Here is a 23,057-nt window from a genome sequence, read left to right as displayed (position 1 = left end):
TGGTGTGGGTGTTCACAGCAGTTTGAATCGGGCCTATCCTACTACGCTAAAAGAACGCAGGGTACTTAATGTTGTATTGGCAACACCTAATATTGTTATGCATGCAAATCACAAGAAACTAAAGACACATGAATACATGTGAATAGAAATGCTACCGAGAAAATTTACAACGTGAAAACTAATTTACAGCAAAATAACACATTTCACTGTTCAAATGTGTCCCTTACTCTCTGGTGATAACAGTATAGGCCTATATATAATTTGAAGTTAAAATTGTAATTTCTACATTTTAGTACAAATTTTTCAATTTGTATCAACCTCAGGCCGTCTTAAGCATGCAGTAAGACAAAGCAACAGTTTAAATGTTAATTTCTGTAACACTGAATATCATTTTTAATGTAAATGTTGTCATTATACAGAAGCCTTTAAACGACTTACAAAAGTAATATTCAATTGTATTAAATTTAAAGGAGTATCCTTTATGGTAAATCTGAATTAGACATGTTTGCAAAAATTAAAATACTGTCTAAATTACAGCAAAATGTAGCTCTGAACAATTTAAAGGTCATTCAGAAACAAAAACATACTAAGAATTTGCTGTCATGTAGTGCTAAAATAAAAAAAAAAACACTACTACACTGCACCATTAATTTCATTGGGTTTTTGTTAAGTTAAACACGCACAGACCATAAGCAATGAGCGTTGTTGAATATTAAGCTCCTCCTCTCAGGTGTAATCCAATCCAGTGCCCCGTCACAGGTAAAACCGGCCCCAATTTCTCAGTATATCCAAAAAAGCGAGAAAAGCCAACAAAACCCGTTCTCATACAGGCAATTCTAACGCAGCCCTCATCCCATCCTGAAAACGTTGCTCCATACAAGAAGAAGGATCGGATTTACAGTACCAACTAGAAAGTCCAGTTCGACCATAAGAGATGTCACAGGAGCATGACAAGTAAGTTCACCACTGTAGGTCCATAGTCTACCGAGAGATGATCAACAGAAAATGATCCCGTGATGTAAAAATAGAGCACTATTTACTGCTTAATCTTGGTTAATTTGCTGGAACTGACACAGATTAGTTTCTTCAGTCTGACTCGTCTCAGTAATTCTGGAAACTGTGTCTTACCACGAGGAGTCGGACTGACAGCCGAGAGCCGATTCCGCTACACAGTTGTGCTGTCTGGGCTCTTCAGTTCACCTGTCATGTTCAGACCTGCTTCGGTCACAGGTGTATCTGCACCTGCTGCGGGAGTTACGAGCGCCGCGCTTGATTTGTCAGACTTGCGTGTTATTTGGTTTGTTCGTTTGTATTTTTTGTGTGCACATTTTCCTCGTTTGGAGTGAAATCACATTTGAGCCTAAAGGCTCAATAAGTAAAGGCTTCTTGTAGGTACAGCTGGAAACAACATCTGTGTTTTTGGAAAGGTAATAATTTGCGAAACATACTGGCTAAAGGTTTTTAGATAGTAAAACATTGTGTAATTGCCGTAAGTGTATGATTATTTTATGGATTAGTATGTTATGATTTATCAAGTTAAATGTTGTTAATGTTTTGAAAGAAGAGTTGATTGTAACAGCACACCTGCTTTCTAGGTGTTGGCAATTCCTTCTCAAGAACAGTGTTTAAGCCTTTTGTACATTGTTTACAACATGCAAATCTAAACTGAATCTGCTACGACCTTTTTGGAAAAGTTTGGGTTTTGTTTTCTTCTCAGAATTGGTTCGCCTGTACTTAAGAACATCAAGAACCAAAGTATACACCCAAAATATTTGCCTGTTGGTGAGCTTCCCCCCATGGAAACAGAACTTTGTTGACGACCATCACCATAGCGTAAGCAACGTGAGACCTTGTGTCTGTGAATCCTGAAGAGAAAACTAAAACTCTCCTGTGTTAGTGTTTGGAGTTTGGCGGATGTGGCCACAAACGCATCATTAGTAATTTTGCGCTTGGTCGCCTCTTTTGTTTTAGAAGTGGGATTGCGTGTCCACAAGGTTTTATTGTCCCAGGATAACGGATCTATCAGGTTGCAAAGCTAAAATCAAACAGGGAGAAAGAATGGCACAATTAGTTATCAAATTACTCGTAATCCGTTTGCGTTAACCAACCTGGATGCAAAGTTTTGTCATAGCAACTCTTTATGGATTCATTCCATTATTAAAGGCTAGAGTGTTGGGTGACAAGAGACTAAAGAGACTAACCATCATCAGGATGAAGACTATCGTGAATAAATTCGAAAAGGCATGTTCTAAGTTTACACTTTAAAACTTTTTTTTTTTAAATACACTCGATTTTTTCCCCTACCTGACTTAACCTCGCCCTGCTTTCCCACCCAAGTTAAAAGGTTTAAAGTTGAAAAATAAACTCTACTTTGTCCTTATTTCATTGTCAGATATTTCAACACATAAATACATTTAATGAGCACTGAATGAGAGTATATTCAATCTCTGTAAGCCACCTTTGTCTAAATAATAGATGATGGTACTCAAGAATGACATAACCATGAAGAAAACGCACAGAGAGGCCATAACCGGTTTTCTTAATGAACTTTGTCACAGTCTGTGAAAAGTCACTAGATCTCCTTCAGACACTTTACTGGCCATCTTACTGGAAGAGCCAGTGAAACATGCTGTCAAACGGGAAGCTGCGGTCTGGGCAGAGATTTGTTGTTTGGGCCGGTTTTGTCACAGATCCTGAGATAAAGAAGGCCTTTCACAACAGCCAGCTCTTTTGTCAACTTTGACACCAGCAATAATGCCAAAACATCTTCAGATTGTTGATGCTCAACATCCATCATTTTGTTCCTTTTGACTCTTTGTGTTTACAAATCACACAGCCCGTCTACCTCTGCCTGACGATTCATTTAGCTGTTGTTCTAGTACTGACGACTCTTTCTGAACTGTTCCTCACAGTAAGCGGGCAGTGCTCGTGCTACAGAATGATCCGGCTTACAACCAGCGGCGGCCTTACACAAGTGAGGATGAGGCCTGGAAGTCGTTCCTGGAGAACCCCCTCACAGCCGCCACCAAGGCAATGATGAGCATCAATGGAGATGAAGACAGTGCTGCAGCTCTGGGTTTTCTATACGAATACTACAAGGTACGACTAGTAGAGATTAACATCAATAATAATAATGATCATTTGTAATGCCCTTTTCGCAAACCCAAAATACTGCTATAGCAATAATACTATAGTTCATATATACATTTAAGTTAAAAAACATTAAATATGTAATAAGTTATATCTTAAAACAGACAAATGGAAACATCATATAATTATTCTGTTAAAGGGGATGAAAGGAGGAACTTTACACAACAATAACAAAACCTTATTTAATGCTTTTGATAATAATTTGCGTTCAAAATAACCAAGTATTAATTTAATGATATCTGACATCCTGTTGCTTCATAAAATGTCACCTAGTATGTTAAATATGTTCATTGACAGATATAATGGGTAAAGCTGATGCTATTGGATGTGGTCAGACTTACATAGAGTTTGTTTACTTTCCCCAGGTGCCGCGGGAAAAGAGAACAATATCCCAGCCAAAGGCTGACGTCCTGGGCTCTGATGTGGATCCCAACAAAAGGTGAAGCTCTCATCAAAGATGCAATAGTGAATGCCGTTTTTCCCATACTGAGAAGATGAGACCCTACTTCATGTTATTCTTTGCTAGGGCTGCAATTAGCTTACTAATCAACAAAAATTAATAAAGAAAACTATCAGCAACGATTTATTTGATCGGTTTGTTGGGTCTGTACGCTGAGCACGCTGAAACTACGTCATTGACATCAATGCAAAAAAAAGTACTAAACTGTTCGAAGCATGAGAGCACTTTATATTAAATGCTTCATCATGCGCGCAGAATTTCATGTTGCCGTCTGAGCGTGCTTGTGTTGTTTAATGCATTTAAGGGGGATTTTCTCCAGCGCAGATATATTTTTATCTGTACTTTGTATTTTATTCTTGTTTAAAGCCAAGCAACTATTCACATTCAAAAAAAAAAAAAAAAAAATCAAGCAAGCTATCGGTAAAAGATTGTGCTTACGCGTAGGGATGCGCATGCGCGTCAACCAGAAGCGGCACACAACAGAAAAGGAAGGGAGGCTGTAATCCATTTTTAATCACAAAACATTTATTACTAGGCTATACGTTCCATTAAGGTTACAAAATTCTACATATAAAGCAAGTAATTTGTAAACAAATATCTGTAAAAGGTGACGCTTGATGTGTTTACCTTTTAACATTTAGTAGTTTCATTTTTAAAATATAACGTATTGATTATATTTATTTTTTGTCAGTAAACCTAGTATGACTAGGTTTATCTTTGATATTAGGTTTAGACATCCGTGCATTTTGCACATTTTTGTGAAGAAGAACAATGTTTGTTGCAGTTAAATGTGTACCTTCTACATTTATCAGTTGTTTGTAAGTAATGAAAAATATTTTTAAAACATTTTATATTGTATATTTTGTTTTTTACATTTTCATTTACATTTTCCAACAGAAACTTGATGACCACTCTCCAAGAGCCATCGCCAGAGAACCGAATCCAGGTTCTGAAAGGAGTAAATATCGTTCTTCCAGGGAACCAGCACACCCAGGACAAGAGAGGCCTTTTCCCCTCACCCGATACTACGGTGACAGTATCCATTGCGCCTGGGCCAAACTACCCAGTGAAGACTGAGGGTCCATCACATGGATTCTCCGTCACAGTCCCCAATCCACACTGCTCAGAACCAGACAGTCACACGGTGGTATTCGACCCTCAGCTCCCCCACAACCAGTTCAGTCCGAACACTCAGCCACGCACCCCAGACTCGACCTTCCCAGAGAACTCGGATGTGAGTTCTCACACACACACACACACACACACACACACACACACACACACACACGCACATATCTCCTGTCTCCCACCCTCAGACAATACTTCATTTACCTGGTGACTCTAAAGACATTGTTGTATTGAGCCCCCTCCCTATTTTTATTTGAACATGCCAAAATAGCAGCTAGCATGTCATTATGCCATTGTCTCTCTTACACAATAAAGTGCTGTATTTTCCTCTCACATAATAGCCAGGGCCTTTTCGCTCTCTCTTTTGCCTGCTCTCATTCCCGCTCCCTCTCTCTACCTGCTTTTTTTTTTTTTTTAAACCTGGAGGGAGGATTTCCTTAGAAATTATAGTTCCACAAAAACCTTGCACACACAGGGAGAGCCGTTTGTTTTTTCTTTTGCTTTAGCAATCAGCTTTCGCCCACTGACTGAATGAGTGGTGATGTGGTGTTTGCACTAATGCCAGGCCCTCTTGCCCCACTTTTGTGCGCTACAGGTGTTCGCGTTCCCAAGGGATCTCCATTTAGGCATGGGTCCCATCCCGCAAGAGGACTACACCACTTTTGACACAGTGTCAGGGTATGTCAAACATAACCTCAGAAAAAACTTAATTCCATTTAAGAGATCAGCTGAGTGTATGCAAATAGCATGAATAGGTCACTGGTGCATCCTCCTGACAGGTGCTCATGGTCCATGTGTAAATGAATGTCAGCCTACAACAAATATAACAAGCTGCCTCTTCTGTGTAATAGCAAACATGGAAATTGTCATGGGTGTATTTGGTCTGATGGTGCAAATATGTATTAAGTTGTGACCCCTTTTTTGTGTTTGGTCAACAGTAATAATTTTGAATACACATTAGATGCCTCCAAGTCTCTCAGACAGAAATCTGGTGATGGCACAATGACATACCTCAACAAGGGACAGTTCTATCCCATCACCCTCAGGGAAACCGACAATGGCAAACTGCTGCATGGCCCCATCTGTAAAGTCAGGGTAAGAAGAGTATATTGAAAAAAATCTCTAGCACTCTCTATTCTAATTCTGTTTTACCTATTTGTTTTCTTTTTTATTAAAACCCTTTAAGACTTGCACTCTATTTGTTTGCTAACTGCTTGTTATTTACATTTTGTTAAATACATTTTCTAGTATCATTTGTTAGCGGATGCCATTTGATAATTTCTTATCTAATGTAATGACATTCATACATCTTTGTGTGTAGCTTACTGTAAGTGTCCAGATACTGTCCAGTGAAATTAGTATGTAAGTGTGTAAATACTTCCTGTACCACTGAATGTACGAGTACTTGTTTGAGAGTGTGTGTACATTAATAGAAAACAGTAACAAACACTATGTTGTTTTTCAGAGTGTTGTGATGGTAGTGTTCGGAGAAGAGAAATCCAGAGATGACCAACTCAAGCACTGGAAATACTGGCACTCAAGACAGCACACGGCCAAGCAGAGATGCATTGATATTGGTGAGAAGTCTTTGTCTAGGGGTATCAGTACACTCACTGATCTCACTCATACTTTCATGTCTCTTTGATTCTCTGGGTCCAGTGTAGTTCAGGGTGGAGTAATGCATACAGATAGCAAACAGGCATACAGACAAAGTGGATGCGGGGGGCTGCAGGAGAGGACAAGACAATAGGTCAAGGGGAGAGCCATCAATGACCTCCACAATGAACACAACAAATAAAAGATGAGCACTGTAAAACATGAAAGGGTACACAACATTATCTTGCTTTCAATGAATGTCAACTTCTGAGGGAAAATACCCTTTATGACTTAAAGGGATAGTTCACCCAAAAAAATGAAAATTCTGTCAACATTTACTCACCCTTAATGTTGTTCCAAACCTGTAAGAGTTTCTTACATAAAATAAGATATTTTGAAGAATGTTGATAACTAAAGAGTTGACTGTAGCCATTCACTTCCATAGTATGGAAAATACTGTGGAAGTCAATGGCTACCATCAACTGAGTAAATGATAACAGAAATTGTTATTTTTGGGTGGACTATCCCTTTAATGTCATAATATTATATTAGTAAAGTACAACATATGTAACAAGCCTTGATTAACTAGTTATGTTTAACTGTCTTGATTTTATCTAAAAAGCCCATTAACATTTAGTTATAGTCTATGATAGTCACTTCTGCCTGTGTTATTGATTTCAACTTATGATACAACCAAAATATTCCATTCCCCATTTATCAATGTAAATCATCCACTTGTCTGTTTAGACTCATTAATCAAGCCTCTCTTGTCTCCCACAGCGGACTACAAAGAAAGTTTCAACACCATCAGCAATATTGAGGAGATTTCATATAATGCCATTTCATTCACATGGGACATCAGCGAGGAAGCAAAGGTAAAGACATTTTAGGGCATTTCTGATGTTTGCATAGTGAAAACATGTGATTAATAAACAACATTATTGCTCTTTTTATTTGATTTGCCTCTTGACATCTGTTAAAAAAATAAGTGACTTTCTGTTGAAAAGCTTTAAAGTGTAAAGGTGGATAATAGCAAACATCTTTTTTAAATTCGTTTCCATGTGGTATGTATTTTTGGTATGTCGATAAAGGATCTTAAAATAGACATGACCTTTTAGGAAAAGTATGACTAACATGAAGATTTACACTCAAAATACAATAGACCATATGCATAACTCTTAGAGTACATAAAAAAGGCAACAAAAACAAAGTGTGCTGTATCCCGAGAAACATTAAGAAATATCCTAAGAAAGTGTGAAGAAGGGGCTTTCCAAGATTTGTTTAGTTACTTGAGCTGGGCATTGGTGTTTTCTAACATTGGCCAATACCTTGACTTCATTTTTTTTTTAAGCTGAAGATGCTGGGCTGATGTAGATATTTGTTGATTAGGTGTATGTGAATGCTGAAATTATTAGTTCTCAGATCGTTAGGCCTGACAGCCCTATTTATTTTCGTGCTGAACTGATGGGTTTATGGGGAGACGCGCCCAACAATGGCATCAAGAATGAGGAAACTCTGATGGGGGAGCAGTGAGCACTGACAGCTAATGGAATCCTGTTTGACGAGTGTGTCGAGACTAGTCGGGTTAAACCCGTCGCAAAGTGACAAACAACTTTTGGTTCAAATCCTCTGCCTCATTCTGATTAGTTTTGATTTTCATGTTGTTTTCTGAACAGATCTGAAGCAGATCTGTCTGAGAAATAGTCCTTGTTGTGTATCCATGTAATTATAGTTCTAATTAGTCACATTAAAGTAAATAATCCAAAGTTTAAAAATTGAAATGGGGTATTTTTTGCAGTGAGCAGTGTTGTCCTATAACCAGGATGCAGATCATAAGATAAGCCCGGCGCTGTAGGATACTCATCCGTGTGCACAGTCTCCTGTGTGCCGACTGTTTGCAGTGTTACATGTGGGAGTGGTTTGGATCCTGTGTGCTTGGGAAAGACAGATAGAGAGAAACAGAAAGTGGAAAGAGAGAAAGGGCAAGACCCTGAGAGCTTTGGAAAAGGACGTTTGGAATGGATTTGTGGCGCTCCCTAGCGGACTTTTTGAGAAATTACAAGCATTGAGTGAACGCTTGTGCAAATATTTGATGATTGATTAGTTGAAAGACCATTTGTTTGTAATTCTTATTCTTATTTTGTCTCAGGCCTTTTGTTAATAATCTATTATTATGTAAGATGCTGTATTGTCATTGAATAAAGTTAAAGTCAATTTTGCTTTGGTAGGAATAAACAGATGCTGTTTAAGAGTTGTACATATACACAACCATTCAAAAGTTTAGGGTCAGTAAGATTTTTTTTTTAAAGAAAATAATACATTTGTTCAGTGAGGATGCATTAAATTGATCAAAAGTTACAGTAAAGACTTTCACATTGTAACAAAAAAATGTCTACTTTATATCCATCAAAGAATTCTGAAAAAATATATCACTACTAGCTATTGTTTTAATAGTTTTAATTAAATTATTTCATTATATAATATATTACGTTTTTTATAGACCATGATGGAACAGCAGTTCCAGAGTGCTGGAACTTAACCCAAAGTCTAAAAACAATATGTGCTGTAATTCTATTCTGTTTTCAAAAGTGGGCGACAAACAACACAGATAATAGCATCACAGTCTGGTGTTCCCAGATTCACCTCATGCATTTACAGAAAACAGTATTCATAAGTTCAAAACAAGCAAAGCTACCCACACAGTGAATGAAGTTCAAGACTAAAAAAGCACTTTGAGGTTTTCTCTTGGTTGTTCTTTCAATTCACTGCACTTTAACATTTTACTATTTTTATTTTTTTGAAAAAATTCTGGAAGAAAAAAAATATATATAATTTTTTTTTTTGGAATAGTAAGAATTTATATTCAGTGTGAATTTAGCTTTTTTTTACTTTACACAACTGAAGAAATTTAAGTTGAACTGAGCATAACAATACTCTTTATTTCCAAGGATCAGTTTGTAACAAATGATGGCCACATGGCATTTAATTGTTCCCTCTCTTCCCTCGTTAGATCTTCATCTCAGTGAACTGTCTGAGCACAGACTTCTCCTCTCAGAAGGGAGTGAAGGGCCTACCGCTCAACCTACAGATCGACACCTACAGCTACAACAACCGTAGCAATAAGCCTATCCACCGAGCTTACTGCCAGATTAAGGTCTTCTGCGACAAGGGTGCAGAGCGCAAGATCCGTGATGAGGAGAGGAAACAGTCCCGTAGGAAGGGCAAATGCCCTGAAGTCAACCCTCCTTTGGGAAATTGTAAGCACAGCTTCAGGTTTTTACTTTGACGTGTAGATTTAGCTGACATGATGGTCCTTCGTAGTAGAAACGTGTGACTAGAGTTCCAGTAAGAGGTGTTTTTCACACTGTCCTTGCCCCATTTTTCCCAGTTGGGCCAGATGTCAAGGTTCCCCTTCTGCACAAGCGCAGCGACATCACCATCTTCAAGACAATGACGGACTTCGAGACGCAGCCTGTTCTTTTCATCCCCGACATCCATTTCTCCACCTTCCAGCGTCATGTGAGTACACTGTGTGCACAACTTTTTTTAATTTCACAATTACAAATATCAGATATACAGTCAAAGTTTATAATTTTCAAATGACCTCTTTGAAACAGTTGGGGGTCAATAAGTGCATATCAGCTTTATAGACCCGCCCCGTAAACAAATCTAAAAAGATGATGATATTTGCTGCTTTATGAAACTCAAATGCACTGTGCTCTACAAGTATACAGCTGCTAGACATGTAGATTATGCAGTGTGTGTTATGACACATTGCATGTGAGCACTGGTGATAAGATACGAAGATACGAGAATATACGATAATGTATTTTTGCAGAATGTGAGCACAATCATATAGTTTAGGTTGATTTTGAGCTCAGTAACTCTCCAGTTTCTGGGTTACTTCTGCATGGCACTAAACTTGCAGCTTTTGCATTAGCAATCCAGAAGCTTTTCTGTTAGGCTTTGCCAGAGATGGTTCAGTCTGAGAAAAATGAATGAAATCAGAAAATGCTGGTGCAAGATTGGGGTAATGGGAAAAAAGATAGAGCAACCTGGCTTTTGTTTGAACAGTTTATCACCTTTTATATATATTTATATTTATATATTTTTTATGAAATAATAATATATGATATATCTACATTCAACTTTTATTTTTCCCTTGCATATTTTTTAATAATTTTGTCTGACTTAGTCAAAGCTCAATGAATTTTACTTTATTTTTATTTACATTAAATTAAGAAAAGTAATTAAGTATCAAGTATATGTAATTAAGTATATGTATTAAAACCTATTAAACATATATAATGCTCTTGGGAGTGTTAAAAAAAAATCTGTTTAAGATTATGATTTGTGGTCTCTGGCAAAAAGTATTAATTATCTATGTGCCAGTGCCTCTGTGATGAAGCCTCCTAGCAGAAATGTTCCGTATTATCATTTACATATAAGTGGCTGTAGGTAAAAGCATATGGACATTATCATTTCAGTGCTCTTTATTGCTTGTGTGAGTGCAGACTGCTGAAACATGTCACGGAAACAGCAGATTGTCGTTGGGTCACGGTGACCAGAATGATGCAGTCAGTTGGAAGGAATACAGTAATTTCTCACGGTTATGAAATCTGCCATTTACGGCATGGGATTGGCTGTTATCAGAGGGTTCTTGGCAAGGGATCACATCTAAAGCCCACGCGCGGTTTCTTATCAAATCAAAACATGCATAATTTACCCCGCCAACTTTGTTCAGCATACCATTCCGGTCATAAACATCAATGGTACCCATCACTGACTCACATGTCTTAGACCTGGAAGTTATTTTTTAAATCAGTTCAGTTCCTTGGTAGAAACCTTCCTTTAACTTCACTGTCCACCTTTGACTCAAAAACCTGGTCACCTATACAACTAAAATCACATGACACACAGGAGAGCAAATGTTAGACAGTGTCCTGTCTAACATGACCTTTGATCATCAGTTAGTTGTGTGACATTGAAAACCAGAGTCTATCTAGATCCAAAAATAAACCCTCTGGCTATTTACTTTTCACTAAAATCACACGCCAAAAGAACAAGGAAAGTGAACTTTGCCATACTTTCTAGTGCCACACAAACGAAGCGAGTTCAGAGATGTGGAAAGATGTGCTTTTATGTGCTTATACAATGCATCGGTGTTGATTCAAATGTTCTTGCTATTGTTCTGAATGGTCAGATTTTACTCTGGGGGTCTTTTGTGATGAGTTTACACTGCAGTATGCAGGACTTAGAGCAAAAAAAAAAAGTTGGTCTCAATTTACAAGCGCATAATTAATCATCCCAAGTAGGTTAACCATGTTAGCATGTGTTCATGGTTTAACCCAGGGGTCTTCAACAGGGGGTCTGCGGTCATCCTGCAGGGGATCTGGAAATTGTTTTCATCTTAAACAGATTTTTGCAGCAAACAAAATGAAGCAGTTCAGCTGAATGTTTAATTCTCCTCCAACAATAAAATACATCAAGTAAAATGAAAATGTAATGTTTTTAGTGACTTTTAAATGTGAGCTTCATGGCAAAGTACGTAAATATCCTGAAATGTTATTACAATTGAAAACAGCTGTTTTCTTTTTAAAATCTATTTTAAAATGTAATGTATTCCTGTGATGGCAAAGCTGAATTTTCAGTAGCATCATTACTCCAGTCTTGAGTGTCACATGATCCTTCAGAAATCATTCTAATATGCAGATTTGGTGCTCACAAATATTTATTATTATTATCAATGTTGAACAGTTGTGCTGCTTAATATTATTAATATAATGTAAATGATTTGAGAGGTCCAAACTCAACATTTTATGTTGACTTGCTTTGAACTGAAAGACTTTTTAACACTGGCACTTGAACCAACTGAAAATTTTCAGTGCAACATTTTTACAGTGCATGGGGCTCTTGGCCTGAAAAATGACCCCCTTTTTCTGAAATATTAAAGGTATTTGTTAATGAATGTTATTTAGCTTCTTTTGTGGCTTTTCTCATTGCAGCCTTTCTCTCCGGAGGACTCAGAGGAGGGGTGAGTTTCTGTCTTTTGCCTACTCTGTGCTCATTTATGTCAGCAATGTTTGTTCAAGACTGGGGAGGGTTTCAAATGTGCATTATTAGAGCAATACGGCCATTAGCTCTGCCCTGAAGCCCTGCTCCCTGTACAGCGCTTCCAGGAAATGTGCAGGTGCTCTTTGTGTCTTGGGTAATGATGTACTTGTTAGCGCCTTCTTTTTCAATAGGGATGGAGGTTTTCTCAGAACTACACTCATCTGCTGCATCTTTCTCATCGTCTCCTCTCTCTTCCTTCTTTCAATGTTCAGCTCAGCTATGAAGAGATTACCTTACTCAGAGGAGGAGTTTGGATCACCTCCCAATAAGCTGGCAAGGATGGATGAGCCCAAAAGAGGTGTGTTTTAACTGGAACTGGGTTATATGTCATTTGTTTTGTCCCTGCTGTGAATGAGACAGATTTTTGGGGTATTTTTGTGTTTATTTCAGTATTGTTGGCGCTGTAAGTATCGGCACTGTTATGGTGCAATGCCATTTGGTTGCTTGTGAGTAACCACACAAAAAAACATCCTAATTCAAAACACATTTGCTCTGTTCCAAAACCTAGTGAGCTGCCTATGAAGGATATCTCCTAAGATGTTGTTTTTGACTAACTCTAAGGCAATATCACATGTATCCTTCGTGGAAAAGACAATCCCATGATGCACTGCAGTATGCTCAGTAAAAATAAAAAATCAAGATGGCAGACTTTCTGAGAGAAATGTTGGTTTTAAATATATGCTGCGTTCAAGTCGTGCTGTAATTACCATAATTATGAGATGACAACTCGTGATGTTCTACTCGGAGGTGTTCATGTCCACGAACTAGGAATTATGTGTTTCTGTGGCAACACTATCAACGCCAAAATGAATTTGCAGCAGTCAGGGGGGTACAGCAGTCACATGATGCAAGTCACAGCTCTCAGAAAATTCAGAGTTTACAAGTTGCAATTACAAGTTCTATGAGGACTTCAATGCTTTTTACAAGTCAGAAACTCGTAATTACAGTAATTCTGACATGATGTGAACAGTACTGAAAAGAATTCATAAAATAGTATAACATTTTTAATTTTAATATAAAATTAAAATCTACATATAATAATAATAATAGATATTTAATAATTGTAAATTGTAAACAATTGTAAACAAACAAATTGTGAAAATAATTGTTAACATATAATAATCATAATATTTAAAAATATATATGTTTTATTTATATTCATATTAATTATATATAAACAGTTTTTTAAAATTATTATTTTACCCAGTATGTGTGCTATGTCATTTATTTTATATTTTTTAGAATGTTAATTAGCTTAGCAACATGCTGTTATTAAACTTTATTGAAATCAGTTGTGCAAGTTAGAGCTCTCAGAGAATTCTGAGTTTACAAGTTCTATGAGGATGTGGATGTTTTTTACAAGTTGGAATCTCATAATTCCGACATGGCGTGAATGCACCTATATTTACATTTCACGCAGTACTGAAGAGTATCCATAAAATAATATAATTAAAAATTATTTTGAATAATTGTAAAAAAATATAATAATGATAATAATAACGATAATAATATATAATGTAATTAAAATAATAATATATAACTTAATTTGATTTAACACTAATATCTATTTTTATATAAAAATTCTTGTTTTAATTTGAGATTATTATTATTATTATTATTATTCATATTTATAATAATAAGAATTTTTTTTTAATTTGTTCTTTATTTTATTTCACCCCGTATTTGTGTGTGCTACAGCATGTCATTAATTTTATGTGTATTGTAATATTAATTAGCTTAGCAACATGCTCATGCCAACCCAAGCTCGTAGGAAATACGTGCATGTGGCGACGTTTCTGCAACACCATTTTTACATACCTTACTGCACGTTTCGCTGCAGTTTCAAAATGATATGTCCAGTGAGTGGCGATAAATTCATGTTCAATACGGAACCATGGCCATGTTTTTATTTTTATTACGTTGGTACAGGCACATATTGCTGCATTTTTATTGTGATTCAGAATTAAAATGTGCAGTGAATAATGCACCATTGTGTTAGAAAAACACCCCCTACACCAAACTCAAAACTAAACCTAACCGATAGTGCTAACGAATGCAAAAGTGATATAAAACCATATTCGTTGATGCAACCATGCTATACTTCCTTAAACGCAGGTATCAGCTGTTTTGTCAAACTGCAGTTTCACAGGATTTGTACCAGAGCTCTTCCACTCACAAGTGCAAACCACCGAGCAAACTTACGGACAGAAAACCCATACATATGAAGCTGCTAATGTTCAAAAGTATCAGTTTTCAAATCTTGCAGCATGTTAAAACTGGTTTGAATAACATAATATTCTGCAAGTAATTGTGAGCAAATTAGGCTTTCTTAATCGAAACTCTGGCCCTGTAAATCTGTATGTATGAAAATGAGTTTTACTGCCTCTAGTGTTCATTTCTACTGGAAACTGCAGTGATTCGTAAGCATAGGTACATTTTTATTTTTTATTTTTTTGCAGAAATTTACGTAGAGGCACATATTTCCAATGAGCCTGGGTAGGCTCATGCTCATGGATTTGCTCAACTTTTGTTTTTTAATTAATTGCGTGTGTGGGGCACTGTTTACGTGATGTGCGGCGTCACTCTGTCCAGTGTTCCAGATCGGTCACTTGTGAGGTTCCATGATGTTAGGATGCTGCCTTAGAAGGCAGTTGCCTTTGTGAGTAGTAGGCAGTGATTCAGCTGACTAGGTTTTGGAACAGAGCTATTGTTTGTACACAGATAGGTCCTAATTATAGACTATAGCATGCCTCAACATTTCAGTGGCAATCACTGCTGCTTAGATCACTTTAAAGGGGTCATATGATGCGATTTCAATTGTGTTTTTTTAACCTTAAACCGCATAAACACATTTCATTACACCAAATAATGTTATTTTTAGCAACATCATATGACCCCTTTAACAAAGGATGTAGAGCCAAACATGGGTGGGATTTAGTATATAAAGAAAGGAAATTTGCAGGTCATCGAAGGCTGCTAGCCCTCCCAACACAATGCCTGGTCTCTCTGTGGCCATCCTCTGCTTGTTTATCTATCGAATAGTAGTCACGATCAGCCATGTGTGGGAGGGTGCGTGTTTGTGTGGATTTAACCAAACGTCTTGCCAAAGGCAACACGTCGGATTGGAATAGAATGTAATGCGTGTAATCTGTACTCCGGACTGTCCACATCACTGAACATCCCTTGCTGTAGCTCAGTGTTCCCAGTAATGGCTTGGGATGCTGCCCAGTCCTTCTGGGGTTTTTGGGTGAAAGGGGAGGAGGGGACGGCACCGGTGTTTATAGATATCAGCAGCAACCCCAACTACAGGGAACAGCATGTGAGGCACAAGGTTATTAAAGGCATGCATTAGAAGAGCATATCAAATCTTCTGCCACATGAAAGCCTTGGCAGATGACTTGGACTTTACTTTCTAGTTTATGTTGGTTTCCAAGTCTGACCTCAGTTTCAAGAAAACTGGGCTTGCAGTTTGTGTATGAGTGACCATAGCTGACCACATTTCTCTGCCTTTGCAGTTTTGCTGTATGTGCGCAAGGAGGCAGAGGAAGTGTTTGATGCTCTCATGCTGAAAACTCCCACTCTAAAAGGCCTGGTGGAAGCGGTGAGTTCACTACTCTTTTCCCAAATGTCCACATTCAACATTATTATTGCCGTTTGCTAAAGCAAGCATCACTATTGATCATATACGGTTAGGAAATGGTGAGCACACATTACCATTAAGCATTGCGGTGAGCTCAGGCTATAAAATACATCCAATATAGTAGACATTAAAAAGTATCCATAAAAAAAGTTTAAGTAGGTAAATAAATAAATTCAATAAGTAAATAAGTCTGATTTATTTACTAAAATATTTAGTTGTGTTTTTAATGCTTATTATGGTATTAGATTAACAACATGCTAACATCAAACTATTGAAATCAATAGCACCAACTAAAGCATTCCCATAATTAGGGACGTAACGATTCACTCAACTCACGATTCGATTCGATTCACAATTTTTTTTTTTAACAAAATGAGATTTAAGACGAATTATAAATTAAATGTGTCCTTTTATTATTGCTTGGAGAAAATACTGTACGTTTCTTTGTGAAATTTAAATATAGACTAACGCTATAATAATATACTAATATAGCACTTGTAAATTATTGCTCTTTTGTTGGTTTTGATTGCTTCTGTTGTCCTCAGTCGCTTTGGATAAAAACGTTTGCTAAATAACAAAATTTAAATATAATGTAAATGTAAATAACAAAACTAAATTGAAATTTTAAAACAAGCCCCAAATCAAATAAATAAGTAACACAAATAAAAGAAATCTCTTCATATAAACAAACTAAGGCTTTGTCTGTGCCCTTTCCATGTAAAATTAGAGGCAACCACTGCATTTTAATCATGATCCAAACAAAGATGCTGCATACATGCAACATGAGCAGTTTTTAATTTCAAAATTTGAAGCAAAAACAATGGTTTGACTTCAGTTTTGTGAAACTATGCATAAAAAATATCTGCATGAAACAGAAACAGCAGACGAGCTGAATGAGACGCAGATTCACTCTCTGCCAGCAGGTGGCGCTTAAACCGTTTCCTTGGTTTCTGCCGTAAACAAAGCAGCGCTGCACTTATGAACTTTAATGTGCATTATACAGAGGCAAGATGAAAAGAAAAAATACCATCGAAAGACAGCAAGTTCCCCTCAGACATACATTCATATAAACTCCTACCCCTAATTGAATCACGATTTGTTTAGCATCTCAACCGATTTGAATCGTCACATATTTGAATCGATTTTCAACCGGCTTGCGGTTAATCGTTACATCCCTACCCATAATGCATTGTGAAGAGCTCAGTGTAAAAAAATAAATCCTATAAAATTTTAAATAAAATAGTGTAATTAAAAAATATTTGTATTTAGCAGCAACAACAATAATAATAATGATAAAATTAAGATGCTAAAATAATAAAAATAATAATTCTGGTTTATTTACTAAAATATTTGTGTGTGCTTTGTGTTTTTATGCTTATTATTGTATTAGATTAACAACACGCTAACATCAAACTCTGTTGAAATTAATTGCACCACCTAAAGTATTCCCATTATGCATTGTGATGGGCTCAGTGTAAAAAATAAATCCAATAAAATTATCCATAAAATATATTTTTATCTAACAACAATAATAATGATAAAATTAAGATGCTAAAATAATACTAATAATACTACTACTAATAATACTAATTTAGGTTTATTTATGAAAATATTTTTGTTATTTGTATTTTTATGCTTAATAATTGACATTTGCATGTGCAGCATCAAACTCTACTGAAATCAGTTGCACACCATAAAACATTTCCATAATGCATTGCGATGAGCTCTATAAAAAATAAATCCAATATAGTTTATAGATGTCAAAGAGTTTTGCCCGTTTATTAAAAATATATATTATTTAATAAAATTTTATAAAAAATGTAACTTATTTAATAAATAAAATATTTATAATAAATTTATAATAAATGTATAATAAATAAAATAAAATATGTGTTTGTGCTTTGTAAATTTATGCTTGTTAGACTGTTGTTCTGTTAGCTTAGCAACATGCTAACTTAAAACACCATATAACCTGGAATTGATTTCACTTTTTGAAAAAATCATTCTTTGAATTTTTCCCTGCCTGGTGATAAAACTAATAGCAGTGCACTAAAAACACTAGAAGAGTACCTTTGCAATAACTGCATAACTGACCACCTATGACATTAGCGTCATGGTACCGTATTTTGTTCAGACAAGAACCACTCAGATTTCTTTAGGAAATGTAAATACTGTGTCCTTAAATAACCCTGCACTACAGGCAGTGAACCTGTATTAGTTATATTACACTCTAAAAAATGCTGGGTTAAATACAACCCAATTGCTGGGTTTGTCCCTCTTTTACCCAGCACTGGGTTGTATTTAACCCAGCATTTTTTAGAGTGTAATATAACTAATACAGGTTCACTGCCTGTAGTGCAGGGTTATTTAAGGACACAGTCACAGAAAGAATGGGGGAAAACATTCATTTAATGTTCTAAACATTATAACAGTATAATTTTGTTTAGTAATGCATCGCTTGCACCACACAAACAGACAATAACACACACGAATACTCCTTCCAAGAAAGCTCCCACCCAAAAATTATACATCCCATCCAAACCCACAGCTACGTTTCTAATGCAGCACAGCACCTCCCAGAGAAATTCAGATGCCAGAGAAGTGCACTAACATGTGGCCAGTGCAGAAAAGTCCCTGAAATTAGAGTCTGAAGCTGGGTGATTTAATGGGGGCATTGAGTTACATAGCAGGAGATCGATTGTCAACAGGCCGTCTGCATTAAAACATTGCAGGAGGCCACAATGAGAATCACGCTGGCTCACAAACACATCCATCTAATAATCACAAAAGCTGGCAAGGGCTAAAGAGGTTCCTGTGACAGGTATAAGAATGTAGTGTGCGTAACACAACGCTAACCAAGCATTGCAACACTCCAGCCAGCTTTGAGAATGGGAAGAGGGAATGTTAGGATAACGTCGGTGGGGTTGGGAAATCATTCAACTGAACCACTCGTATCCCGAAATAAGATGAACTTTGATACGAGTTGGCTTGAAAACTTACTTAGGCCTACAAATGTTCAATTTAATCAGTACATAGTGTTGCATTACTCACCGAATTACTACTTTAAATGGATAGTTCACTCAAACATGAAAATTCTGTCACCATTTGTGGAACATAAAAGAAGATACTTTGATAAATGTCTGTTATCAAATGTCTTTGACGAATAAAGATAGTTTAAAAAAAACAAAAAACAATAGCGTCTTTGAACTGTCTTTTTAAAGGAAGGGACCAGTCTGTGATTTTTAAGATGGATTTGTTTTATTGTAACCACCTTGTATTGAGTAACAGTGTTTCTTTCAGCCATTCTAAAAGTCTAAGTATTTAAGTGTACTTGCAAAGAAATACATACACATTTCATTATTATTGTGCTGAGTTGCTTAAAATAATCAATTGCTGTCCTTACTACTATGTAATTAACAACTGTATGTTAATAAACTTAACTTCCTGCTAATGGATTTGCTTTCCACCAGATTTCAGAGAAATATGATGTTCCTCTTGAGAAGATGGGAAAGGTCTGCAAGAAATGCAAGAAAGGGTAAGATTTCTTTAAACTATAGGGCTGTCAATCGATTACATTTAGGGGCTGTGGTTTGCATTAAATTCATTATTTTTAATTTAATGAATTCAATTAATTTTTTCTAGATTTATATTTTTCATTTATGAATTTTTATTTTTAATGATTATAACTGATGAGTTTGATGAAACAAATTAAATATAAATAACAAATAAATTAATAAATTAAAAATATAAATCTAGAACTAAAAAATTACACGTTTTTATTCAAATGAATTCAATTACAAAATTCATTTTAGTCATTCTAAGATCAAAAATGTAAAAATAATTGCATAATTTTCTTTTGCAAATTATTAAATTACTAAAAACTCTTTTTATTTTTATAATGTATTTTTATGAATGTATTTTGTAAATCATTTGACTAAATTACCATGTTAAATTGACAGACCTAATTTAACCGTTTGATCAATCACTGAACCACAGTCAGTCAGGGGTAAAACTAAACCACAGTGTCCCTCCATCTCTGGTTCTTTTCAGGATCTTGGTAAACATGGACGACAACATCATCAAGCACTACTCCAACGAGGACACCTTCCAGATCCAGATTGAGGAAATGGGAGGAATGTTTAAGCTCACGCTGACAGAGATTTGAAGATCCTACAGACTGCTTTACACACGTCTTCCTGCTCTATTAGGATACATTAGATCCCTCAGCAACTCACTGTCATCTTTTAGCATAGTCTAATGAACAGTTGTGGGGTGACCTAATACAGTATATGAGCCTTAAGTACTTTGTGAATTGAGAGTGAAATAATAGAATCTCTCTGATGTGTTTCTGTCAAATACCTTGAAGGTTTTGAGCCATATTTTCTATTTTACCTGAGTATAAGCAGATAGCTGTCTTTTTATCCCTTCTCAATTGTTTTGTGATGCTGAAAGAGAGGTCACAATTACAATTTACTACTAGTTTTCCTCTTTAAAGTCATAGCACTGGAGATGCTAATCTCAAAAAAGGATGAATGAATAGGATGTAGTGAAATGGGTTTGGGGAATGTGTATTGATATTAATAACCCTGAGCAGTATTTAGTGAGTACAGTATATTATCTCTTGCTCAGCAACTCTATGAGATGCAGTGTCACAAGCACTGTGTGTACAGTATGTGTGTAACTTTTATTCCCTAGAAAAAATCAACATCAATCTAAATTCAACTTTAGACTTCCCCAAAGTCTGGCATTCCTTATATGAACAAATAAGGTCCATACAACAGGGCCTCTGATAAATCCTTCAGAAGGCATTTTCAAAATGTGATCCATAGAGAATCGGTATAAACTTTCTTTGTTTTAACTAAATAACACTAGAGATTTATAAGCACATTATTTTGTATTGCTAGCAAATGAACTGTGATTTTGTTGAATTTGCAATCAGTGCTAATGTAATTCATGATTGCCAAAGTTCCAATATCAGGAAGTGCATGCAAGTATCTTTGAAGACAATCAAATAAATAGTTACATTTTGTTTATTTGGTTACACAGTAACCATTATATGACGCCCCATAAACTAATGTTATTTTGATTCTACTGACCTCAGTGCACATGCTAAAACTATAATTAATATTTCACTTCTGATTATGCATTCCCCTTTCTAAAAAATGTTTGTTTCTGATTAAATGTACAGCTTTTGATTAATTTTTCTAAATGTAACTGATACACTCTTTGTATCATTTCTTTTGTATATATTTATTGACACTGGGATGGGACTGTTTTTATAACTATAACAAAGTTTTCTATACTATTTTAAATTTTTACATGGAATCATTAAAAAATGATATATTTATGCAAATGGAAATGTTTGTAGTTTGTTGTTAATGTCTGATTTGGATTTAATGTGCATATTTAAGTGTTCTTATACACACAGATATTGTTTTCCTTTACTTCTTAACTATTAGTCAGACATGTTTCCTTTTTGTATCAGATACACATCTGAACCTCCAATAAAAGCCACTTGGGCCCTTGTATTTTATTTGGCTGTCTGTGTGTCCTGTGGCTTTCAGCTAGCTGTATCCAAAAGAGTTGTCATGGAAACAGGCTGTGCTCCAATAGCCCATCTGTCTGGTGGACAGGAAGTGGGCGGCTAAATAGAGAGTGTCTCAGATCAGCAGTGGCCTCAAATACCCCCTCAGCCTGAGGTCCCCTCTTTTAAGTTCCTTCATGGAGGGAAAAACATCACTCTTCACCAGGGAGGAGAGAGATAGTTGTTTTATTTTATATTTTTATTCCACATAATTATTTTGTTTATATTTATTTATATCAATATTTTTTCTTTCAATTATGTTCCATATATATTTTCGTATGTATTTTTTGTACAAAATAATATTTTAATATTTTTTATTATTATTTTATGAATTCACAGTATTTCTATCCATTGATTGATTGATTGATTGTAAATGTATTTTTTTCTGTATTTTAGAATTCCTGCAGCACGCACACACACATAAAAAGAATGCAAAAAAAAAAAAAAGTTCTCTCTCATTTTTAAAGAGTCCAATTGGTAAGTGAACTGTTTCTGTGCATGCTAAGCTCTAGAGGTGTAAGTGTGAGAAAAAAATGAGTTAATCTTCATCATGAGCCTCTTCATGAGAGGGCTTCACCATAACGAGAGATCTGGTTAGATTTTACTCAGGGACGTTTAGTCACAACAATGCGGTGAGCCATCTGCTTTGTGTTTTACACCATCTTTCTTCCACAATTTTCCATGAACCACCTCTGTCCTCATGAAACCTTGTAGTATTGGCTACAACCAATAACCTCCTAGTTGAATTCTCATTGTTTACAGCAGCCAGTAACATGAACCTTAAGAAATCATTCTAATATGCTGATTTGAAAACAGTTGCTGTTTAATATTTCTGTGGAAACGTGATAATTTTTTTTTTATCGCAGCATGTTCATAGGTTGGCACTAAAACATCTCATAAAGGCTTCATCCTTACACATACTCAATAATAAATTTAAGAAGGATAAGTGCTTTTTTATAGCATTTATATAAGCTCAAGGCTTTTTAGTGCAGACAGAGCTAAATAAATCCATAAAGATAGTTTTATTTGTTGTTGTAATACTTGACATTATGTGTGATGAACTATAGGCTACTTTGACCCGTGGGAAGTTTGACACACTTAAAATGTTAAAGGGGTCCACACGAAGCCAGAGCTTTCCCTATCCAATCTTTTTTTTCCCCTCGTCTCAAGAAATATCTGCGTCCACACGAAACCGACAAAAAAACGATGTAGTATACATGCCAGACCAGCATGTGGCGCTGTAATTCTGCCACAGAGATACACTAAAAACGGAGAAGACTTGGACTATGCGCATAAACCTTGCATGCGGTATATAAACGAACATGGAACAATACATTTATTAATCTGTGTTAATGTTAGTTATTAAAAAGACAATCGTTCAGTGT

The 23,057-nt window shown here is 35.9% G+C and overlaps 1 protein-coding gene across 2 annotated transcripts; it reads left to right on the top strand.

Moving 5' to 3' along the window:
- Positions 1–768: 768 nt before the first annotated feature.
- Positions 769–21,397, top strand: grhl1 (grainyhead-like transcription factor 1). Of its 2 annotated transcripts, none has more exons than XM_016498621.1 (15): positions 769–954; positions 2,913–3,099; positions 3,516–3,589; positions 4,508–4,844; positions 5,334–5,416; positions 5,677–5,833; positions 6,204–6,315; positions 7,115–7,209; positions 9,345–9,591; positions 9,723–9,853; positions 12,340–12,368; positions 12,661–12,746; positions 15,964–16,049; positions 19,559–19,623; positions 20,139–21,397. In XM_016498621.1, the coding sequence occupies exons 1-15, from the start codon at positions 935–937 to the stop codon at positions 20,251–20,253; spliced, it is 1,824 nt and encodes a 607-aa protein (XP_016354107.1). In that variant the 5' UTR covers positions 769–934; the 3' UTR covers positions 20,254–21,397. The 2 variants fall into 2 exon arrangements, with proteins under 2 accessions (XP_016354107.1, XP_016354109.1); XM_016498623.1 differs by lacking the exon at positions 769–954 and adding an exon at positions 1,025–1,427.
- The last annotated feature ends 1,660 nt before the right edge of the window (positions 21,398–23,057 follow it).

This window comes from Sinocyclocheilus anshuiensis, unplaced genomic scaffold, assembly GCF_001515605.1.
Source record: "Sinocyclocheilus anshuiensis isolate Anshui unplaced genomic scaffold, SAMN03320099.WGS_v1.1 scaffold446, whole genome shotgun sequence".
Taxonomy (NCBI): Eukaryota; Metazoa; Chordata; class Actinopteri; order Cypriniformes; family Cyprinidae; genus Sinocyclocheilus; species Sinocyclocheilus anshuiensis.
The sequence above is the reverse complement of the archived record's forward strand: the minus strand, read 5'-3'. Positions and strand labels throughout refer to the sequence as shown.

Excerpts from the sequence above, each read along its gene's own strand:
- grhl1 (XM_016498621.1), top strand. The coding sequence starts at position 935 with ATGTCACAGGAGCATGACAA. Across the intron at positions 3,100-3,515 it reads TTCTATACGAATACTACAAG|GTGCCGCGGGAAAAGAGAAC; the intron begins GTACGACTAGTA and ends TACTTTCCCCAG. Across the intron at positions 5,417-5,676 it reads ACTTTTGACACAGTGTCAGG|TAATAATTTTGAATACACAT; the intron begins GTATGTCAAACA and ends TTTGGTCAACAG.